General features: G+C 42.7%; 1 protein-coding gene across 4 annotated transcripts in view; it reads right to left on the bottom strand.

The window, feature by feature from the left end:
- Positions 1-4,001: 4,001 nt before the first annotated feature.
- MIS18BP1 (MIS18 binding protein 1) overlaps positions 4,002-24,866 on the bottom strand; it is a 308,295-nt gene continuing 287,430 nt past the window's right edge. For 2 of the 4 annotated variants that reach the window (XM_029598455.1, XM_029598456.1), the window contains one exon: positions 4,002-5,007. In XM_029598455.1, the coding sequence (XP_029454315.1) occupies positions 4,916-5,007 (92 nt within the window). In that variant the 3' untranslated portion in view covers positions 4,002-4,915. The remainder of the gene's footprint in view (positions 5,008-24,866) is intronic. The other 2 variants (XM_029598459.1, XM_029598457.1) reach the window with 2 other exon arrangements.

The raw sequence follows: 24,866 nt of genomic DNA, 5'->3' as shown, positions 1-24,866 counted from the left end.
CCTAACCCTCTGTTTTTTCAACTGTTCAATCTGAAGAGAGCATAACTTAATTTGGATTTTAATCAAATCATCAACTCCTTTACCTACATTTTGCAAAAAGTATTCTGATCCCGATGTAACACACAATCTATATACACTGTACAACAGATAGAATAAAACATTGATACTTACAGATTTTTTTTTTTCTGAAGAGTATTTATATACAAAAATGGATCCTGCAGCTTAAAAACTTCATTAAACATCTTCTCTGAGCTCATCTGTCATCCGGGTAACCCTCCAGTCCATCTGGGAAAAACTATCTTCGGACGTAAACCCAAATTAAATGTCCGAGAACCTAGTGTACACTTTTGTCCACCAAAAGTAACACTACAGCAAAGAATAATAATAATAATAGCAACAGCTATCAAGCCCCACGTTGGGCGCCAAAAATGTACATAATTTTCTGTACTTAGGGCCAGGCACACAAGAATACTTAGACTCAGTAAACGGTATAAAGTAAATTTTATTTGGCATTATAAGTGTTCTTGGGAGATGCTGGATACTGGGTGCCCTTTGTCTTTCAAAACGACCAGCATCTCATTGAATACAGGAAGTGACCCTTCTTTTATAGTTAAACACATACATAGAAAAAATGCTTGTCAAAGGATCATTCACCCATTTGAGAGTTTTTCTCCACCTAAACCTGTCTATCCTGAAACCACCCTCCCACCATAAAAGTTCCTTTATCAACATGGCTTTGATGCTCTTTGTTTCTTCTGATCTCCTTTTGATCTTCTGTGTTGTGTAAACAGATAGTAGGTCTGTGTTCTGAATAGAGAGTAGGCCTGAATTCTGTTGCTGGTGCCAGGACTTTAATTAAAGCTGTAACCTTAGGGAATCTTCGTTCACCTGGCTCCTGTTAGTAGAGATAGGCATCTGTGAGACACAAGCTTGTATTTTGGTTTCGTGAGAACCAAGCTTCCTTTTATTATGATTTAAATATTGCCATTGATGCCCACCTGGCCTTTAATTATAGGCTTTGCAGAGCATACAAGTTTCTCAGATCTTCTACATTCTTGAGTCTGAGATGGTCAGAAGTTCACTGTATTTCAACAGTGTCAGTGTGAATCAGCCAGCTGAGGATTCTGGGACTGGCTAAATGAGCCAAAGTTCTGAATTATATCAGCCTGGAAGTATGAGAGGCTGCTGCTACTGCTAAGGCTGGAAGTGGAGAAGGCTGCTACTGTCACTAGTTCAGGGGGGGGGGGGGAGGGAGAGAGAGAGTGGGCATATGTGTTTGAGATCCTGTGTATGTGTGTGTATATGAGATAGCATGTATGTAAGTGAGTGATTGAGAACCTGTATGTGTGTGTGATTGAAACCTCTTTGTGTGAAAGAGAGTATGTGTGTGATTGAGAGCATGTGTGCGAGAGAGATAGCATGAATGTAAGTGTATGACTGAGAACCTATATGTGTGAGAGAGATCATGTGTATGTATGATTAAGAGCCTGTGTATAAATAAGAGAGAGAGCGCGTGTCTGTGTGTGATTGAGAGTTGGTGTAGGTGAGAGATCATGTGAGTATGTGATCAAGAGCCTGTGTGTAAGTGAAAGACAGCATGTGTGTAAAAGTGTGAATAAAAGCCTATATAAGTGAGAGAGAAAAAGCATGTGTATATGAGTGTGATTGAGAACTTGGATGTGGAAGTGAGGGAGAGAGCATGTGTATATGTGTGTGATTGAGAGCCAGTGTGAGAGCGAGCACTTGTGTGTGACAGAGAGGGAGGAAAGTTGTAAGCAAACCATCCCTTCTCCTGCAAATTCAAAACAATGTCAGGGCACCTGGATATCAAACATTCCCAGGTATGCAGAGCAAAGCATTTTTTTAATCCTTATTTATCATTATTGAGTCTTTGTATCTGCTATTTTGAAATATTTTATTGGTATTAGAAATTTTTGAGATAAGTTTTTAATTATTGGATATTCCATTCATCAGCTATTTTGAAATCTATTCTTTTTGTTAGTATGGTTTTACTGCTGTTGATTTTATATTTCTTGATTTGTTTTGAGAACTGATGGTTTCTCTTTCTCCTTTGTTTCACTGCATACAGTCTCTCTGGTTTGTTGCAGTTTCCAGGTCAGTTTTTGTCTGCATGTTTCTAGTTATGCGTGTCTGAGTTCAGACCGCTTGAAGAAAGTATTCACACAAGATTAGCTATTTTGAGATGCTGATGGAGTGAGCAGTGTGATGATGGACTGAAATATATTTTTGGATTGGATTACCGGAGCAGTTCCCCTGAAGCAGGACTTCGGTCCGAAACATGGCCATGTCGGGACTTTTGGGACTCTTTTTCGTTGATAAGTATCATAAAATATACTCAATTTTTGGGATTGTGACCAAGTGATTTGTTTTGTCTCAGCCTTTTCGCTTGAACATAGTAGCTGGGAAGTGGTTTATATTCATCCATATAATCATCAGCATTTTTGTGTTTGGAGTTTTTATGGAAAATTGAAAAACATATAAAAAGATGCTTCAAATAGAAATGTTACTGAAATAAAAGTAAAGTGACCCTTTATCATAAACGAGTCTGTTTATAAATTCTGACTCGGGATTTAAAGGTCCAACAAATTTTGTTGGTAGTAGGGTGTTATATAAGAAATACCAGTATACTTTTGTTCTATATTTTGTTTACAAACTTGTGTACTGGAATACACATTTTGGTGTATGTGGGTTGTTTTGTGACAGAGGTAACATTCACATCATCTGAGTCATCCTATTCTCTTAGATTAGGGAATGATTTCTATTTATGTATACCTTTTCCAAAAGAAAAGTAATTAGCTCAAACTAGAGCTCAAACATTCTCTTGCACTGTCCCTTTTATGTTGAATTCTCTTCCAAAAGGTCTTTGTTAGGAACATACTTTTCCTAGACTTCTTAAACAGAAGTCCTATTTTATTAATCAGGTTTTCAGCTGATTAGTTTTGTTTTTTGTTTTATTTGAAATTTTGTTATTTATGTATTATTTTGAAGTATTATGTCTTTATAATTAATTTTAGATTTTGAACTTTGCAAATTTATGTTATTTAAGAAAACAAACATGTACACTACCTAGAGCTCTTTGTTAAGTGATTAACTAAACTGAAATAAATAACAGAGAAAAAACTTCAGCCAACACACAACTATAGCAGAGGTTCCCAGTGTACACAACTGGAATTCTAAAAGGACCAGCAGCAGCCCCTTAATTGTGACCATTGCTGGAATACAGAAAGAGAAAGTTAAGGTCTAAGTGGAGAACAAAGGGCTCCAAACCCTCTTCCTCTTCCCTCCCCATAATAAATGGCAGTGACTAGAGCTGGAGCAGGCTCCGACTGAGATAGAAACTCAAGTATGGCAAAAAACAAGACAGGCCAAAAAACACCCCCAAAACATACATACCTCAGGGATTACTCATTAATGAAATCAGACGTCAGATTTGTGAGATTATTCCTTGAATACTTGTCACCAATATCAGCCTCATACTTCTACAACAATCCAAAAACCTTGCACTTTCCTCTATTTTTCTAGAAAATAATGTAGGCCTAGTCTAGCTTTTTATTTTGTATTGCAAATTGAGCAATAGCTGGAGTTTTCTATGAATAATGGGTTCTCTTTTAATTGTTTACCAGTTGCAATTGCTCCCTTGAACAGTTGTATCTACTCTAACTGCTTATATACAATGTAATAGCAGAAACTGATATTAGGCATAACTGTAGTTCTCAGGATGCTATGAAAAGCACAAGGGGTTGGGTATTTTGGAAAATTCATTAAACAGCCAGTTAGCCACACCAAGTGGGCAAGAAAGAGCACCCTATGGCACTACTGAGAAGAGGAATACAAACAACACTTAACCAAGCTCTTATTAAAAAACAAACATCCAGCAATAAACTGAATTTGAATGCTGTTTTTATGCATTTACTAGAGAGTTAATCCTAGTCAACATTTATATCCAGTTCCTAAACCACAAAGTTCATATAAGCAATGGAAAATTAGTAAAGGCTGCATGTAAAATGGGAAACTCAACAAAATGGGTCAATTAACTTTATTACAGACATGCTGTTGTAAAGTATGTAAAACATTTAACAATAAAATTCAAAATGAGGTTTTTATTTTTGTACATATGTTTGGACAGGAAAAGATTAATCATGTATAAAAGGGTTAATATAGTATTCTGTACATAATGCAAAATAAATTTTATTTATATTATACTAGCTGTGGTGTACAGCAAAGTGAACCTAATGATATAAGATTGCCAATATTTTAGGGGAAACATGAGTGGTAAGATCTACTAACCATATATAGGGCAATTTGAGCTTACTCGGATAATTTGCAGGTCCTTGTGGCATTTTCCTTTGAAAATTTGGGGCAGAGGAGAACAACTTCCTGCAAACTTTGCACCTCCTTTACAATATGATTTTAAAATGGGATTTTAAAATGAAATCGTTACACGCATTTTGCCTCCCCTGATCCACTTCCTTATAATTAAAATTACACACATCACAAAACAATGCACATACTTTTTTAGCTGCTGAAGGCAGGGCAATTTTCCACCTGGGAAATGTACTCTAGCAACTGCTTAGTTACTCAGACAAATCCCTTTGAAAAAAAGTGTCCTCACTGTCAACCTGGAATGTTATTTTAAAGCATTAATTCTTTTTAAGTCCTTGCATAAAGTGTACAGAGGAACAATAAAGGGCTCTGCCACTGCAGTGGTGAGTTACTGCTAAAAACAAGTTTGTCTATCTGAAATAAAAATGATACTAATTCTCTTGCACACAATTTGGAGCAGACAACCTTGATTCAGGATCTCTTAACTTTTCATGTATTTTATTAAGAGATGCCACTTACAGCAATAAATTGATATGGAATAGATTCTAGATAATTATTTACATGTGAAATGTTAACTTGAGAAATAGAAATCTTCCTCTTCATCAGATGGGACTGGTTCTTCAGCATGGAACAAGTTCCCCACAACTGCTGCATCATTCACTTCTGAAACAGATATTGAGAGAATATGTAAAATACAGCCAGCAAGATTTGTAATAGAATTGAAATATAAATGTACAAGTTAAGATGTCATGTCTAGTTTTATTAGATTCTTCACTTTCACACATTCAATCACAATATTTTGTTGGATTCTCTAGTGGAGCTGAGTATAGGAGGAACCACTTTAGAACAGTTTCACTCATTTTTATCTGGCAGATCACAACATATGAGGTTTGGTGGCTTTTTTTTTTTCTTATTCATGCTTGCAAAGTTCCACAAGGATCAATTATTTTGCCAATAGTTTTTAATATCTGTTTAAAGACTCTTGATGAGATGATTTGATCTCATGTAAAATTTCATATTCATTCCTACAATGTACAATTTTATTTCCCTTTAAAACCAGATCTGATCAATGCTATGAAGAGGTTTTCAGATTGTTTGTGGCTACCTAAAAACTGGACAAAATTAAAACTGAACACAAATAAACCAGAAGTTTAATGGGTAAGAAAATATTTCATTCAGAATCCCAATTTTAAAGTTTATTTTTATTTTCATTCTGCCAGACCAGTAGGATATGTTTCCCTGCCAGCAGATGGAGACAGAGAATAATTAGTTTGCTGATGTTACCCTATAAAGCAGGAACAGCAAAACCGTATCTTGTGAGATGCATGCAGCTCTTTGGAGCACTAACTGTGGTTCACAAGGAATGTCCTTTTCTACTGTCGACTGTGTTGTCTATCTACAATTTCCATCCTTAAATTGGCTAATGAAAAGGGGGAGGATCGCAGCATGGAGGAACTGCCTACATTCATGTCCTCGTTCCATCCCCAAGTGACAGCCAAAAGCATAGCTGATCCTATGGTGTCTGGAGGTAAGGCCGGGCAAGGCCACCACGAAGCCCATCCTGTTGCAGCAGAATACGAAGCCAGGCAGGGCCACTTTGGATCCCATCCTGTGGTGGCTTAAAATGAGGCTCAGTGGGGCCTCCACAGAACCTATCCCATGATGACTGAAGACGAGGCCCGACAGGATAGCCCAGGAGCCCATCCCAGGGCAGCTGAAGATTAGGGTTGGTAGGACTGAGTTGTTCCAAGGCCCAGAAAGGAGGGAAGATCCTGAAAATGTGGGCAAGAGAGAGAAAGAGAGGTCTTTTCTTCTGACCAACAATGAGTGTATCAGGATTTGATGTTCCTTAATTTGAGGCACTGTCTTGACATTGTAACCAGATTGTATCCAGTAAAAGGGACATCATAAGATGACTGAACATCTTCCAGACAATTAGCTTGCAACCATGCCAGTTTATGTGTACCAATAGCTGCCATCAAAAATCTGGCCACCATATCAAATACTTCATAGAGCAAACGACTCAGATGTTTCTCAAACTCTTCCACATCCTCTACTATCCTACAAATTCAGCCTGCTCTGGGATTGACAACCCCATTAAGGGCTTCAACTTCTTAATATATTTATGTAGTATTGCACCATATACAAATAACGGGCAGCAGTCAAGGTATTTAACAGAATTATGGAACATTGCTTTGCGAAAGGTATCTAGGAGTTTTGGGTCATTCCCTGGGGGGCATATTCGAGTACTTCTCTTGGCTTGCTTAAGAGCTGACTTTAACACAATGAAGTGGTGAGGAAACTGGACTACTTCAAACCCAGGAGCAGTTTGCACTCTGTACTTTAAGTCAAGCTTGAGGTAGGAGTTTTCTATATCCTTGTTTGAAGATTCTGAAGCAGTTTGTACACAGGAATTACTGCCAAATCTGCTGGCACCTGTAGGAACTACAACAGCCTGAAGACATCCATCCTTGGGTCTGTTCCCTCCCAGACACTGATGTTAAGTGCCTTCACTAAGTTATTCAGAAACTTAGAGTAGCAGATGTCTTCAGGAGGAGAAGTATGCTGAGGCAAGTCAAAATAAGGGATCCTCCTCTACTGACCAAGGGAAGAAACTAAGCCATGACCCAAAGATGAAGATGACAACAAAAGCAAAAATCTCTATTGAATTGGAAGGGACCCGGAGTCAAAGCTTCTTCTGATTCACAGTGGGACTAAAGCGTATCCTTCTGTTTGGGGGCTTAAACCTATGGCCAGTAACTCCTGTGATGAGGAATGCACTGGAATTGGACTGAGCAGGGCTCCACTAATTAGAAACACTTCCTCCAGCTTGGACAGGAGAGGTTCCAATTTCCTTAGTTGTCAGCGAGGCAAAGAAATTCTTCACCATCTAGGTTAATTGTTACCATTCAGCAAGGCTCCAGCAGGCTCCCGCGGTGTAACTCGACTGCATCGCTTGGCTCAGCGTGGCACTGTGCGACTCGCGGCTTGACTCCACCCCTTTTTGTCGTCAGCAGCCCGGCTGGAAGTTCCTGTGGTAGCGCGGGAAAAAACTAGTATTTAAAGGAAGCTCTCCAGCACAGCATTGCCTCGGCTACAGGCTTGCTTGTGCTGGAGCATTGGATTCCTGCCTGATTCTTGTCTGCTGGAGTGCCTTTTGGACCTGTTGCCTTGCTGCCTTCCTTTCGGATTAACGTTTGCCTTGGAACTCTTGTCTGCTGCTTGCCCCAACCCGGACTGCCTCTCGGGCCTGTTGCCTTGCTGCCTGCCTTTCGGATTAACGTTTGCCTTGGAACTCGTCTGCTACCTGCCCTGACTCGGATTGCCTCTCAAACTACCTGATCATCTCACAGAATAAGGTAAGGCGGTTCTCTACCTTGGTTCCACTATCAGATCCAACACAGTTAGCCGAGGCCATGGAGCCCGTAGATCTGACCGCCTTACAAGCCATTCCTGGATTAGCCTCCCAAATCTAACAACAACAGGGAGTACTTGATCACGTAACAGGTGTTCTGGCATGGCTAGCTGCTCGCATGGAAGTATTGGCCATAGATCCATTTGGGACTCCACCTGCCGCCACATCGCCATCTGCCGTCTTACGCCTTCCACCTCCACCTCGCTTTAATGGAGCTCCTCTGCAGTGTCGGGGCTTCATAAATCAGTGCTGCATGCACTTCTCACTCCAAGCCTCACTATTTCCCTCAGACAAGACTAAAATTGGAGAAATTACTTACCTGATAATTTCGTTTTCCTTAGTGTAGACAGATGGACTCAGGACCAATGGGTATAGTGTACTCCTGATAGCAATTGGGAGACTGAGTCAGATTTCAATCTGACATCAGCCTACATATACCTGTGCAGGAAGCTTAGCTCTTCAATATTCTCCTTGAAAAGCAATTGTGGATATATGTGTTTTAATAACTTGATTAACTTGGCTAACTTGATTAACTTGGACTAGCTAAACTGATTTCCAATTGGAGACCGCCAGTGCACTCAACCGAAAAACACTGACACCCGGCATCTATGGGAGTCCTGAACTAGGGGTAATACCTGGTTTACCTGTGCTTGTCTTGCTCTCGGAGATTGTCACCCGAGGTTTCTGGATATGGAGCAGCCATGGGCAGGATGCTGAGTCCATCTGTCTACACTAAGGAAAACGAAATTATCAGGTAAGTAATTTCTCCATTTCCTAGCATGTAGCAGATGGACTCAGGACCAATGGCATGTACAAAAGCTACTCCCAAACTGGGTGAGAGGCTGCCCATGTCCCACTTAGTTCTGCCCTTGCAAATGATGTGTCCTCCTGGTCCTGGACCTCCAGGCGGTAGAACCTCGAGAAGGTGTGAATGGAGGACTACGTCGCCGCCCGACAGATCTCAGCGGGTGACAGCATCTTGGTTTCTGCCCAGGACACTGCCTGGGCCCTTGTGGAATGTGTCTTGACTTGTAGAGGCAGAGGTTTCCCTGCCTCTACGTAGGCTGCCTTGATTACTTCTTTGATCCAGCGGGCTATGGTTGCCCGCGAGGCCGCTTCCCCTTGTTTCTTCCCGCTGTGAAGGACGAATAGGTGGTCCGTCTTTCGTACGGATTCCGATCTTTCCAGGTATCGGACTAGGAGTCTGCAGACGTTAAGATGGCGAAGAAGGCGTGAGTCTTTTGAGTCCTTAGGTTCGTCTGGAGATGGCAGAGAGATGGTTTGGTTTAGATGGAAATGAGAAACCACCTTCAGGAGGAAGGAGGGGACAATGCGAAGCTATATGGATTCCGGTGTGAATCTGAGGAACGGTTCCCGACAGGATAGTGCTTGAAGTTCGGAGATGCGATGGGCTGAACATATTGCCACTAGGAATGCAGTCTTCAAGATCAGGAGCCGTAGTGACAGACCGTGTGTACGTCTGAAGGAAGTTCCCGCTAGGAAGTCTAGTACTAGGTTGAGATTCCATAGGGGCACCGGCCACTTTAGTGGTGGTCGGATTTGCTTGACCCCTCTCAGGAAGCAGGAAATGTCAGGATGTAATGATAGACTGATGCCATCCACTTTGGCTCGGAAGCAGGTCAGAGCGGCCACCTGAACCTTGAGGGAGTTGAGAGACAACCCCTTCTTCAAGCTGTCCTGCAGAAATTCCAGGATCATGGGGATTTTGACTGTTCGCGGAAGGATGTTGCGGTCCTCGCACCAGGCTTCGAATATTCTCCATATTCATATGTAAGTTAGAAACATAGAGAACTTGCGTGCTCGGAGCAAGGTGTCAATCAATGCCTTAGAATATCCGCTCTTCTTCACGTGAATCCTCTCGATGGCCAGACCATAAGAGAGAATCGAGTTGGGTCTTCGTAGAGGATCGGTCCTTGCTGGAAAAGGTCCCTGTGTGGAGGTAGGCACAGAGGTTTCCCCGCAAGACGTCTTCGCATGTCTGCGTACCATGGCCTTCTTAGCCAGTCCGGGGCCACTAGAAGTACTAGCCCCCTGTGATGTTCTATCTTGCGGATGATCTCGCCCAGTAGTGGCCATGGGGGAAAGGTGTACCGCAGGTCTTCCTGTGGCCAGGTCTGGACGAGGGCGTCGATTCCCTGGGATTGCGGTTCTCGTCTGAGACTGAAGAACTTGGGAACTTGGGTGTTGGACCAGGTTGCCAGGTTTACTATCAACTGGAAGGCTGTGATCGACAGCTTCCATTCCCCTGGGTCTAGACTCTCTCTGCTGAGGTAGTCCGCAGTGACGTTGTCCTTTCCCGCGATGTGGGCGGCTGAGATCCCTTGTAGGTTTGCTTCCGCCCATGCCATTAGGGGGTCTATTTCCAGGGACACCTGTTGGCTTCTGGTTCCTCCCTTGTGGTTGATGTAGGCAAAAGTTGTGGCGTTGTCCGACATGACTTTGACAGATTCGCCCTGGAGTCTGTGACTGAACTGTAGGTAGGCTAGTCTGACTGTTCGGGCTTCCAGTCAGTTTATGTTCCATCCCGACTCTTCCTTGTCCCATTGCCCCTGGGCTGTTAGTTCCTGGCAGTGGGCTCCCCACCCTTGCAAGCTCATGTCCACAATGAGCAAGATCCAGGTCGATGGGGATAGACTTACTCCCTTGCTCAGATGGTCTTCCTGTAGCCACCATTGGAGCTGGGTCTGAACCTCTGCCAGTAGCCGGAGGCGAATGGAGTTCTGGGACATTGGGTTCCATCGTGACAGTAGGGAACGTTGTAGTGGGCGCATGTGGGCCCTTGCCCATGACACTACTTCTAGGGTATTTGGGAGACACCCCCAAGTTCCACTGCCCATCACTACGCCATTAATATATCCTGTAGTTAACCAAACCATCCATTCTATGGCTAAGCTTTGGAAAGAGACACGATGCCTTTTACAAAAGACTGTTCTAAGAATGAAAACTCAAGCTGATAAGAAGAGGCGAGCGACTCCTCAACTTCAATCTGGAGATCTGGTTTGGTTAAGCACTCAGAATCTCCGGTTGCATATACCATCTTTGAAATTCATACCTAGATTTGTTGGTCCTTTTCCTATAGAGAAGCAGATCAACAAAATTTAAGGTTCGGCTGCCATCCTCTCTATGTATTCATGATGTTTTCCATATTTCACTTCTCAAACCAGCAATTCTGTTATGGCCCTCTAGAAAGAATAGACCTATACCTTGATTGTAGAGAATGATACACAATCGAGGTTAAGGAAATTTTGGATTCCAGAAGAAATAGAGGATCTCTACAGTATCTGATCTCCTGGAAAGACTACGGGCCGGAGGAAAACACTTGGGAGCCAGCTCACAATATACAGGCTCCCCGTCTGCTTAAAGAATTCCATCAACGCTTCCCCCTTAAGCCCAGACCTAAAAAGAAGAGAAGAGGGCCTTGCGGGGGAGGTACTATTACCGTTCAGCAAGGCTCCAGCAGGCTCTTGCGGTGCAGCTCGACTGCATTGCTTGGCTCGGCACAAGCTGCGAGTCACACCCAGATATCACCCAGATGACCACTTGGGTCATCTGGGTGATATCTCGTACCTCTCTGCTTGTTGTAGTACATTGCTACTTGGTTGTCTGTCTCGATCAACGCAGCTGGTTGGACAGTCGATCTCTGAAAGCCCACAGTGCATACCTGTTGATTTGACAGAGATGTTCCTGGATGGACCAGAGCCCCTGGGTGGATGCATCTGTGATCAGGACTTATTTATTACAAAAAAAAAAATTTATATCCCACTTATCTACAATACTAAGCAACAATTTGGATCCGAGGAATTTGGAAGGATTGGAAATTTTCCGCCACCAGGACAAGAAGCTCCGGAGGGACAGAGAGACTTGGATGCAGTCCTGTAGATCCTGAGTGGCTTGAAGCTATTGGGATCTTAAGATCCATTGGTCTTGTCGTATGTGCATTTGTACCCAGGGAGTAATGTGTACTGTGGTGCTCATATGGCCCAACAGCCTCAACATATGCCATGCTGATACCTGCTAGCTCCGCTAAGGCGGCCTTGACTTGAGCCATGTCTAGCAGGGCTTGTATGAAGTCCAACTGAGGTGATGGGCTGAGATGGGACTTGGGATAGTTGATGACGAACCCTAGCAACTCCAACACCCATATGTTCGAGCACATGGACCATTTGATCCCTACCTGAGAGGTGCTCTTGACCAGTCAATCGTCCAGATAGGGTAAACCATGAACTTCCAAGCCTGTGAAGCTGAACTGCCACCATGGCCAGGCATTTGGTAAAAATCCACGGGGCAGATGCTAGCTTAAACAGCACAATGTGATACTGAAGTGCTGTTTTTCCACTATGATTCAGAGATATTTCTGGTGACTGGGGAATATCTCGATATAAGTATATGTGTCCTTGAGATCAAGAAAGCATAGCCAATCCCTTTTTTGCAGTAATGGGATCAAGATGCCCAGGGAAACCATTTTGAAGTTTTCTCTTTTAAGAAACTTGTTCAAGGCCCTTGGGCCTTAGATAGGACGGAGTCCCCCTGATTTCTTTGGAACCAGGAAGTACCAGGAGTAAATCTCCACCCTCTGTGTCCTGGAGGAATGGGCTGACCGCTCTGGCTGTTAAAAGTGAGGAGAGTTCTGAAAAAAGCACTTTCTGATATGGCAACCAGTCCCCAAAATGGACTCGAATGGCAATTTGGTGGTGCAATCAATAAATTTAATTTATACCCTCTGCAAATGGTGGCCAGGACCCACTGGTCTGAAGTTATACTGGACCATGTTCATGTAGAACTGCAGCCTGCCCGCAATTAGAAGGTCCATCACCCTGGGTACAGAGGCGTTAGCTATGCTTCCTTTGATCCAGTCAAAACCCTGTCCATGGAGTTAATTGAGGCACCAGGTGGAACTTTGGGGCCCTCTGTTGCCTTGGATGGCTACGAGAGGCTTTTTGCTACTGACGGGCCCGAGGTGGCAGAGGATAGTATCTCCTTGGGCAGAAGACTTCCTTGGACCAGACTTAGCAAGTCTTCTGGATGAGGACAGGTTTTGAGTTCTAGCAAAGAGCTGTTGGACTGTCGCATGGTGGTTACAAATTTAGGCCAGTCCTTCCTTCACCATAACACTGATCATAAGAACATGCCATACTGGGTCAGACCAAGGGTCCATCAAGCCCACCATCCTGTTTCCAACAGTGGCCAATCCAGGCCATAAGAACCTGGCAAGTACCCAAAAACTAAGTCTATTCCATGTTACCATTGCTAGTAATAGCGGTGGTTATTATCTAAGTCAACTTAATTAATAGCAGGTAATGGACTTCTCCTCCAGTCCCACTGCAGGGATTCTCTCCTGTGCATGGCATGTCAGCGAGTCATTCCTGCACTTCCTGATGGAGATCAGACGCTTGCAGCCAGGTGAGTCTGCAAGTGCTGATCTCTGCGGCAGACCCCCTTGATACAGCCTCAAAAACATTGCAGGTCGAGCAGATCTTGTGTTTTCCGCACTCTGAACCCTTATGCACCAGTGACTGGAGGGTGTCCTGCTGTTGTTGAGGAGCTGCTTGGCCACGTCCTGCACCTGCTTCAGGATGTCCCGCATATACTGGCCCATGAAGAGCTGGTAAGCTGTTATGCGAGCGATAAACATAGCACCCTGAAAAACTTTCCTCTCAAGAGCATCAATGGCCCTCTAATCCTTTCCAGGGGGTACCGAGGAATGGGTCCAAGTGCATTTGGCCTTCTTGAGAGCAGATCTGATCATGACCAATTGGTGTAGCAGCTGCCGTTTGTCGAATCTAGGAGCCTTCTGGATGAGATATATCGCGTCCACTTTCCTATTCACAGGAGACATTTTGTGCTGGATATCCTCCTCCAACTGCAAATTAAATGGGATGGTCTTGGCCATCAACCTAATAAAGCCCGCAAAGGAGAAGTCTTCCAGGGGAGGCTTCCTTCTGCTGTTTTGAGGAGATGGGTTGGACAGTAGGCCATCCAATGTGTCGGGATCCGAAACACCTGAGGAGCTTTTCCCCCACTCCTGCTCACTGTCGTAGACAGGAGCCGGGCCCAGAGATGCTTGGTCCCTGGCTAGAAGTACAGGAACTGACTCGACTGAACATGGGGGCCTAGACCCCAAGGTTGCCCTCGTTGCTGGGGAAGCTTCCTTCTCTGATGAGCAAGGCTCATCCATCGGATTGGTCAGTGGCAGATCAATGCTCCAACAGGTGTCCATAACACTCCAATGAGCATATGCAGGGATTCATGCAGCGGCTTGAGGCGCGATGGTGGTAAGCCCAGTGCCTTCAGTACTCCTACACTGAGGCCCCGCAGCGCCTTCTCCAGACCTGCTGTAAATGCTTCTCTAGCTCTTTCTCGAAGATTGCCAACCTGAAGACTGACTGGGATCTTTTTGGAGTCAAGAGTAGGATTGGTCAAAGACACTGGGACCGGTGGAGGCCGTGGTGAACCCCTGGGAACCATGGAAGATTGGTGCTCATCACTTCAAGGTCGCCTTTGGGGAATCACAGCTGAGGCACCAATGGGGGAACAATGCCGATGCTTCTTTCACTTCCCTCATTGTTCGGCTCAGATCTTCTCCAGTGCTGAGGCCGTCCTGGAAGAGGTGGGCAATAGTCCACTTCCAGCATCCCTGGCAGCCATTGATGCTGATGGCCTTGCTGATTTTGATGGCTCAATGGCCATTGGTGCGGCTCCAAGGTCCTTCGATGTTGATGCCTCTAATGCCAATAGATCGGTATTCTTGGGTTCAAAGAGCAGGTCCATTTTGTCTAGCCGAGTCTGGCTTCCTTTTGGTATTATCTGTGTGAACTTGCTGCAACCCTGGACATCATGCAATGCTTCTAGGCGGAGGATACATCTATCATGGGGATCCATGATAGACATAGTCCTTATGCACCGAAGGCATCGCTTAAAACCAGTTGATGACATGCTATCACAAAGAAAAGGGATGCAATGTCGAAATCAATGGTAGCGGCTGTCAATGGCCGGTGGGCACAGAGTTCACCGCTGCCACTTGGTGTTTTGAAAAGATAATTTAACCTTTGAAGGCATCGGCAGTGTCGATTTTTACCTTTTTGCAGGAAAGTCTGGACACACTAAATTTTTTCAAGGTACAAGCTGCAGCTATAGAGGGCAGCCTCACGGCGTGCCTCTTGCAGATCCCCCATATGTTTTGTATTACTTAAGAGTGGTGAAACATATACATCCTCCAATGATCATATCAGATAAACATGAACTCCACTTCTGACACAATAATGCTTGAAACAGTAGTACCTCAAGACTCTTCTCTTTCAGCAACTCTCTTCAACATATATATACTGCCACTCTGTCATCTTCTTTCTGGATTAGGCCTAAACTACTTCATTTATGAGGACGATATTCAGATTATCATCCCAGTCAATGATACATTGGAAAAAACTTATAAAATTACAGCTATGTACTTGAATATCATCAAACAATTATTAACACAAATGAAACTTATCTTAAACATTGATAAAACTGAAATTATCCTCCTTGAAAGGAAAATTTCCATTTCAGATCAAAAACTTACAATGCCATATGAAAATCTATCAATTATTTTAGGAGACAAAGTACGTGATTTTGGTGTCTGGATTGACCCAGAGCTCAATTTTAAAAAACACATTTCTATTAAAATTAGAGGGGGATATGGTAAGCTTTTAATGCTCAGATGTTTAAAGCCATTATTAAATTCAAATGACTTCAGAACAGTACTACAGTCCTTAATATTTACTGGCACTGACTATTGCAACTCACTATTTCTTGGCCTCCCACAATCTACCATTCGGCCTCTCCAGATTCTACAAAATTCAGCTGCTAGAATACTTACAGGTTGTAGAAAGAAAGACCACATCACCCCAATCTTGAAACCTTGCACTGGCTACCCATTAAACACCGAATTCAATATAAAACACTCTGCATTCTACACAAAGCAATCTACGGTGAGCAAATAGACTGGATGAATGCTCTTATTCACTCCACACTTCACAGTGAACCTAAGATCTGCCAATAAAGGGTTACTTTCAATACCTTCAGTTTCCACAGCCAGACTCACCGGGGTCAGAGAGAGAGCTATATCACTCACGGGACCTAAATTATGGAATACTTTACCAGTGGATCTAAGACTGTAAACTGATCTTAAGTTGTTTAAAAAAGCTCTTAAGACCTGGTTATTTGAGCAGACATATAAAGCAGACATTGGCTAAAAACTATCTCCATGTCAATTATCACAATCTCTTGTTGCGTCAGAGGTGGACCCTTGGGCTGAGGTGAGGACCTACGGGTCCCCACTGTCAGCAGGTGGAGAGGGCTGAAGCTAGAAGCCGCTGGAGATTCACCTATACCAGCCCTTGTTCCCCTCGGGTTGAGCCTTTGGGTGCCGGGGCCGGCAGGACTTAGGTGGGCCTCGAGGTTAGCTAGAAATGAAAGGTGATTCAGTCCAGAGACAGCAGTCGGTAGATGGCATAGTCCTATCCTGGACTGGATTCGGTACTGGAACTCAGGCGCCAAAGCAACAATGAGGAACTGGAGGTGCTCAAGCAAAGGAAGGCCTAAGCATTGAAAGTCCACATCCAGAGGATAGGTGAGGAGAAGCGTCACTGACAGGCTAGGATTAGAGCCGGTGGCGAGTGGAAGCAACGTAGAACTCTGGACACTGGAAAGTCTGTAGCGTAGTCATTAAAAGCAAGGGTCAGGGCATGGAGAAGGCAGGCATAGTCAATCAAGGCGGTGGGCAGAGCACAGAGAAGGCAGGCATAGTCAATCAAGGCAGTGGTCAGGGCACGGAGAAGGCAGGCGAAGTCAGGTATAGTGGAGGTCCGGGGCTGGAGAGAAGCTGAAGAATAGTCAGGAGTAGCGGAGGTCAAATCCAGAGAGTCAGTCCAACACATAGACGAAACAGGAACTAGGAGAACAGGAACCGGGAACCACAGGAAAACAGGAACACAACGATGATACGATTCTAGGATCAGCAATGAGTACTCGGAGTATGAGGAGACCTGTTGCAAAGGCAATGCTATGGAGCGAGGCCTGAGCTTTTATACGCTGAAGAGTCTGACGTCAGCATCCGGGTCTGTGGACAGGTTCCCGCCGCGTGCCCTTTAAAAGAATCAATGATGGGCGCGGCTCTGATGGTGGCGTCTCTTCGCGGGCCATGTGGAGAGGCCCGACGAACAGGGACATCTTGGCTAGCAACACTGGGTAGCATGGCAGGGCCGGAGGCACCAGAGGGAACCCTAAGTTGGAGCGAAGAGTAGCCAGGAGCTGGGGTCTGTCTGAAAAGGTGAGAGGGCCGCGCTGTGGGGCTGCCACGGGCGGCACGCCTAACATCTCTTAAAGGCTATTTTACTTAAAGTTACATATTTTTTATTGATTTACTGACTGTTCTTATGACCATGATTTGCTTAGCACTTTTTACATTATTTTATTGATTAATTTAACTGATTTATTAATTGTTCTTAAAATGATAGGTTGATATTATGCTTTTATGTTTTCTTACTGTCTTCTTATTTTTATTGTTGTTTTTATATATTTTATTGGAATACATGTATGTTTTTGAAATGTTGTAAAGCGTTGTGATGGCTAGTGTTGTGTTTGAGGCATTGTGGACCTTTGGTCGCAATGGAGATGTCTCCGCCCACGGGGAGGAGCCCCGTGGGGAACCACTGCGATAGGCTGACACAGTTAGCAGACACAGAATGGATAGAATCTTTATTGTACTGCTGTAATTAGATGGTATTGCAGGAAGGTAAGGCACTGATCCACGAGGTGCCAATACGCTCAACAGGCTCAGAAGTATAGTTTCACCCAGATGTTCACAATAGGCAGGAGCCCGCAGTGCGGGTAACGACGCAGCTGGTGGGTGGAGTTGGAGCGCCGGTTCATAGAGGTACTCAGAGAGAAGGCGTCTTCCTTATGGTAGAATAGTGGGACAAACCAGATCCGTGGTTCAGGATATGAAGTAGGCCCTTGAGGAGCGATTACCCAATGGCCCAATATCCTGGAAAGAATAAGAGAGAAGACCCCCGAGGAGCAGTTGTCTTAGGTTAGTGAGGACCCCGAAGGGAAGTAGGAAGTGAGAGACACTCGAGGAGCGGGTGCCTACAGCTTCTGCTGGAGCGAGCCCTTAGCGAAATGAGGCGTCTAAGCTAGTAGCTTAGAGCAAGCAGAGTAGCGAAGCGAAGCCTTTGCTAACTCAAATTGTTGGCGGAAGCGGAGGCTAGTTATACCCAGAGGTACTGACGTCATGCGGTGGGGACCGCCCTCGAGGTTCCCGCCATGACGTGTATTTGAGTGACTGGGGTGTGTGCGCTCGCGCCCTAGGAAGCCACGGGAGTGAGCATGGCGGATGGGGATGCCCATGCTCGTCTGGAAACGCTGAGGCCTACGGCACCGGAGACAGCCATCTTGCCCAAAGAAAGAGAAAGGGGAGAAAAAGAGGTAAGGCAGAGCGGTCGCAGCCATCTGCGACTGATGGACGCAACAGTACCCCCTTGAAAGGGCCCCCTCCAAGACCTCTTCCAGGTGGTCTGGGCTTGCATGGATGTGCCAGGTGGAATTGGCGAAGCATCTCCTTGTCCGTAATATTGGCCAGTGGTTACCAGGAGCTTTCCTCAGGACCATAGTTCTCCCAAGAGATGAGGTACTCCATGTCTTGCCTCTTTTACGTACATCAAGGATGTCGTCTACGGCATATTCAATGTCATCCTCTGTGTTCAGGCTGATGGGCTCTGGTTCTTTCCTGGAGAATCCGGAGAGTATCACTGGCTTTAGTAGAGATACATGAAATGCATTGTGTTTCTTCATTGATGGAGGCAGTTTGAGACTGTATGTTAAATTTCCTAATCGCCAAAGGATGGCAAAAGGTCCCAGAAAGCAAGGAGCAAATCTTGCAGAAGGGAGCTTGAGTTGGAGGTATTTTGTGCTTAACCAGACCTTGTTGTCTGGCTGGAAATGGGGAGCCTTTTGATGATGGGCAACATAGATCCTCTTTGCCTTTTGTCCTGTTTTAAAAAGGAGTTCCTTCGTCTATCTCCAAAGCTGGGATAATTCTGCTGCGGTAGCCTGGGCAGCAGGAGAGGCTACTGTCAATGGAATAGGCAGCGGAGGTAAAGGTTGTCTCCCGTAGACAAGTTGGAAAGGGGAAGACCCCATTGAAGAAGCAGGATGTGAATTGATGGCAACTTCTGCCCAAGGCAGTAATTCAGCCCAGTCATTCTGTCTAGAGTTGACATAGGATCGCAAGAATTGTTTCAGCATCCTATTCATCCTCTCAGGCTGACCGTTAGATGGTAGGCAGAGGTTAGATCTAAAGCGATGTCAAACTTCTGACATAATGCTCTCCAAAACTTTGCAGTAAATGTATTTATTTATTTATTTAAAAACTTTTCTATACCGTCGTTCAGTGATGCACCATCACAACAGTTCACATTTAGGCACAAAATAGGTTTGGTTTGCTTTCTAAGTTATCCATGGGGTGCCAATATTTTACGGTTACATAGTTCATAATATACTCTAAATGAGAAGTGTGTTTGAGATACTGTTTATATGATTCTGTGGTAATCATATGTGATAACTGTTTTAATTTAAAATTTAATTATGATTAAAGCAATAAAATAACATTCTGCTTTTTATAGGTGACTTTCCTCTTTAGGTATTTGTTGTTATTCAGCGACCTCACTGTGAAATGCTTTTTTGAATAGCCAAGTTTTAAAGCTCTTTTTGAAGAGTTTTAGTTCTTTCATAATTGCACTCCTCTGTCGGATAGTATATGTTTGGGCATCCCATCAAGCTGGAAGATGTGCTTTATGAAGAGTTTAGCTAATTCAGTAGCAGAGGGTAATCTTGTTAATGCTACTAAGTGTGCCATTTTAGAGAAACGGTCGACCGTAACCCAAATGGTGTTGTTGATGCTGGATGATGGCAGGTCCACTACAAAATCAGTAGCGATATGGGGCAAAGGTTCATCCGGTGATGGTAGAGGTTGTAATAAACCCCAAGGTCGCCTGGGTGGTGGTTTTTGCTTGGCACAGACAGCAGAGGAACCCACGTACGCTTGCACGTCCTTCTTGATGGTTGGCCACCAATAGTATCTTTGCAACATTGCTAAGGTGCGACTCTGACCAGGATGGCCTGCCAGACGAGAATCGTGTACCCATTTCAACAGTCTTTTCCTTAAACTTCTGGCCACCACCGTCTTCCCAGCAGGTACCGTGTGGGTGGCTATGAGAACCACTCTTGTGGGATCGATGATATGACGGGGTTCATCTGGCACGTCTTGAGGTGAGAAGGAGCGCGATAAGGCATCAGCCCGGGTGTTCTTTTCTCCTGGACGGTATTTCAGAAGGTCGAAAGAAACAAACCAGAAACCGGTCCAATATTGTAGTAGCAACCAAGAAAAAAGAACTGGTAAACACCAAGGATTCTTGATTCTGCACTAAGCATCAAAAAAGCCCGACTCAGGCCGAGTTTCGCTCGAAAGAGCTGCTTCAGGGGCTAATAAAAACACATATAAGAATATATATAAACAATTAAATACATGTAAATACATTTAAAAATATTTAAGACATATGAAGCCATATATACCAACATAAAATAAAATAATAAAAACATGAAAATAAATATAATAAATAATGAAGACATACAAAAATGTAACCATATACTTAAAAACACAAAATACAACCACTTACATACTCCTAATACATCTATGTCTATGATTTCAATTATGAAAATGTATGGAAAAATAACGTAAATGGTGATAGAATAAATAATAACTAGCGTGGCATGAATGAACTACCAAATTAGAAAAAATTGAAAAGGACGATGTTCATTTTAAAAAAGTGAATAAATACCTATAGCACAAGATGCCAAGGTAGCCTGCATCCAGCAGATCGATTTCACTGTTTATTCTAAAAAACAAACATATCAACAAATATTGCAATAACTAAATAAATGTGACTGGAAATACTGTTAAGTATTTTGGACTACACACTGACAGACTGATAGGGACGGTAAATCATGCATAAAAGAGGCATGCCAAGTTAAACAGTGCTAATATGTATCTCTGAACCAAAGGCAGAGACATAATTGTGTAAAATTCTGGTCGCCGCATCTCAAAAAAGATATAATTGGTACAGAGAAGTGCTACCAAAATGATAAGGGGAATGGAACAACTCCCCTATGAGGAAAGACTAAAGAGGTTAGGACTTTTCAGCTTGGAGAAGAGACGACTGAGGGGGGATATGATAGAGGTGTTTAAAATCATGAGAGGTCTAGAACGGGTAGATGTGAATCGGTTATTTACTCTTTCGGATAGTAGAAAGACTAGGGGGCACTCCATGAAGTTAGCATGGGGCACATTTAAAACTAATCGGAGAAAGTTCTTTTTTACTCAACGCACAATTAAATTCTGGAATTTGTTGCCAGAGGATGTGGTTAGTGCAGTTAGTATAGCTGTGTTTAAAAAAGGATTGGATAAGTTCGTGGAGGAGAAGTCCATTACCTGCTATTAAGTTCACCTAGGGGTAGATTTTCAAACCGCGCGATTTGGCGTACTTTTGCTGGCGCATCAGGCGCCAGCAAAAGTACGCTGGATTTTAGTAGATACGCGCGGAGCCACGCGTATCCGCTAAAATCCGGGATCGGCGCACGCAAGGCTATGGATTCTGTATAGCCGGCGTGCGCCGAGCCGCGCAGCCTACCTCCGTTCCCTCCGAGGCCGCTCCGAAATCGGAGCGGCCTCGGAGGGAACTTTCTTTTGCCCTCCCCTCACCTTCCCCTCCCTTCCCCTACCTAACCCACCCGCCCGGCCCTGTCTAAACCCCATCCTTACCTTTGTCGGGGGATTTACGTCTCCCTCTGGTTTTGGGCGGATTTAGGCGAGCAGGGCTCTGAAAATCCGCCCCTAGGAGTTTACACAAAAGAATACCTACCCAATTCATTATCGATATTGCAATGATTGCCTTACACAACAATTTTTTCGTTTTTGATAAGCAATTTTACATTCAGACAAAAGGTGTAGCGATGGGCTCATCTATGGCCCCCTCAATCGCAAACCTTTACATGGCGAAATTCGAGAAAACATTTTTACATGATCATGAGTTTAAAGATCATATTTTAATTTGGAAAAGGTACATAGATGACGTGTTTTTATTATGAACAGGAGATGTAGAACAATTAATTTCATTCACAAGTTGGCTCAATAATTTGGATGTAAATTTAAAATTCAATATGACTTATGATACCAGCAAGATTCCTTTTTTAGACATATTGGTTACACGTACTGAGGCAGGTTTCACAACTGACATCTATAGGAAACCAACAGACACTAATAAGTTGTTGAGGTTTGATAGTTGTCATAGTAGATCTTTGGTTAAGAATTTACCTTATATACAATTTTTGAGACTCAAAAGGTTATGCATAGACGAGAATACATTTCGCAAAAGATCTAGAGAAATGAAAAGGAGGTTCATCGCACGTGGATATCCTGAAACCTGTATTGATGGTGGCTACAATCAGGTAGAACACTTCGATTATTCTGCACTTTTAATTCCCAAACGTAAACCCAAGAGTAACAACAAAATCATTTGCCTAATTACATATACAGGACTCACTTATGATATCACTAAGATTCTTAAGAAACATTGGCACATTTTACCGGCTTTTAAAGATAAAGTAGTGATGATTGCCAATAAGCGAGACAAAAATTTGAGGGATATGTTGTCACCTTCTGCATTGCAATACAAAGATGCAAAGAGATAAGACCTGTTGGTCATAGACCATGCGGTAAATGCAGTGTATGTAATGTAAATCTGAAAACAACAAGTATAGCAATTGGGACAACAAACAAAGTATATTTTTTGGATTGTTTTACCAACTGTAGAAGTGATGGAGTGATATATGTTTGCATTTGTCCTTGCAAAAAGATGTATATTGAATATAGGTAAGACCACAAGACCATTACATAAACGTATCATTAAACACAAAAGCGCTATAAATAGGAAGGTGGAAGGGAAACCGCTAGTAGCACATAATATAGAGGCTGGACATAAATTTGAGGAATATAGATTCTATGTTGTTAAAAAATTGAACAAAAATTGGAGAGGGGGCAATTTTGATTTAAATCTTTTAAGAGTTGAACAAAAATTCATCTTTGATTTTAACACCATGTCACCACATGGTCTTAACAATGAGCTTGATTTTTCTGTTTTTTTATGAACCCCATTGGGTATGGTGGCTTTATAATACTGTATTTATTTCTAATTGTCTCTTACATATGTTGTGTTAGTTTTATCTGGTGTTTTTATTATTTATTTTTTAGATTTTATATTTCTTGTGTCCATGTACATTTATTGCACATTATTATTGCCACATATGGTTTATGATATTCATCTTGATTGTGTTTTTGTAAGTATGATTTCAAATAAGTGAATGTAGTGATCATTCATTTATATGTAAGTTTTGCCCTTGTGGCGTCCTTGCCTGGCACCTTTGGTTTATTCATTTCAAGATATTTTCATTATTTTAACTCCAGATCACCTAACCCTGTAAATTTCATTTATCTTTTTCATAAAAATCTCTACATTGTCCCTGCATGCGATGGCCATAATTTATCATCATTGTCCCTCCAGCTCTATATATATTTTTTTCAGATATCACTTTTTTTAGATATTCCCTATGTTACCTTCTCGTCTTTTTTTTATGCATAAGTCAAAAATAATTTTTATAATTAATAGCACTTTACCTTGGTTTTCCTTGGGTTAAAAAATATAAAAACGTTTTTGGCGCCAAAAAATGGCATTTAAATGCCAGCAGTGAGCTGTGCGAGCCATTTCCGGTGGGCGCTGAACTGGTTGCTGCAGCATCTGTTTTTGTTCAATATATGCTGGCTGTCTCAGAGCTTCTCACTAAGGTGTTTTTAACATGGGTAAGTGGTTTGTGGCTGTTTAAACTTTGTTTATATGTCACCGTAGTGATTCTCATCTCCAACTACGTCCCAGCATTTAGAGACCGTGTACATTTTTTTAGTTTGATAGATGCGGTTTTAGTGTTTTAAATTTAGTCTACCCGATGGTCTTCTATAATTTCACATTGCTCCGCTATGGCCGCAATTTAATTTATACAGTTACACTGTTTTTTAGTTTATTATTTGTTAACATAGTTTTATAGTTACTTTGGTTTTTGTTTCGCATAATACGCGTATTTAATTACATTTTTATCTTTTACTTTCCCGTTATAAAATGTTTTGGCGCCATTCATGACCTTTTAATACCTGTAGTGAGCCGCGTGAGTGATTTCGAGCGCAGAACTTTTTGCTGCAGCGTTTTCTGTCCTGTATAATCTGAGTGTTTTAGTGATGGTAAGTGTGTTTTAGTGATGGTAATGTGTGCAATTTGGTGGTTCAAGCATGCACTGTTTACAGACATGTCACCTCTGTAGTTTAAAGTTTTTTCCACAATCAATTGTCACCTTCAATTATGTCTCTGCCTTTGGTTCAGAATTACATATTAGCACTGTTTAACCTAGCATGCCTCTTTTATGCATGATTTACCGTCCCTATCAGTCTGTCAGTGTGTAGTCCAAAATACTTAACAGTCTTTCCAGTCACATTTATTTAGTTATTGCAATATTTGTTGATATGTTTGTTTTTTAGTATAAACAGTGAAGTCGATCTGCTGGATGCAGGCTACCTTGGCATTTTGTGCCATAGGTATTTATTCACTTTTTTTAAATGAACATCGTCCTTTTCAATTTTTTCTAATTTGGGTAGTTAATTTATGCCACACTAGTTATTATTTATTCTATCACCATTTACATTATTTTTCCATACATTTTCATAATTGAAATCATACACATAGATGTATTAGGAGTATGTAGGTGGTTGTATTTTGTGTTTTTTTTTAAATTCTTTATTTCTCAATTTCCAAATTAATACAATAAAACATATTATTGCATATGAAAATATAATGGTATAGAACTGAAATACACCAATTTTTAAGTATATGGTTACATTTTTGTATGTCTTCATTATTTATTATTTTATTTTATGTTGGTATAGATGGCTTCA

Source organism: Rhinatrema bivittatum, chromosome 4 (assembly GCF_901001135.1).
Source record: "Rhinatrema bivittatum chromosome 4, aRhiBiv1.1, whole genome shotgun sequence".
Taxonomy (NCBI): domain Eukaryota; kingdom Metazoa; phylum Chordata; class Amphibia; order Gymnophiona; family Rhinatrematidae; genus Rhinatrema; species Rhinatrema bivittatum.
Note: the sequence above shows the minus strand (reverse complement) of the source record. Positions and strands in the feature narration are given on the sequence as shown.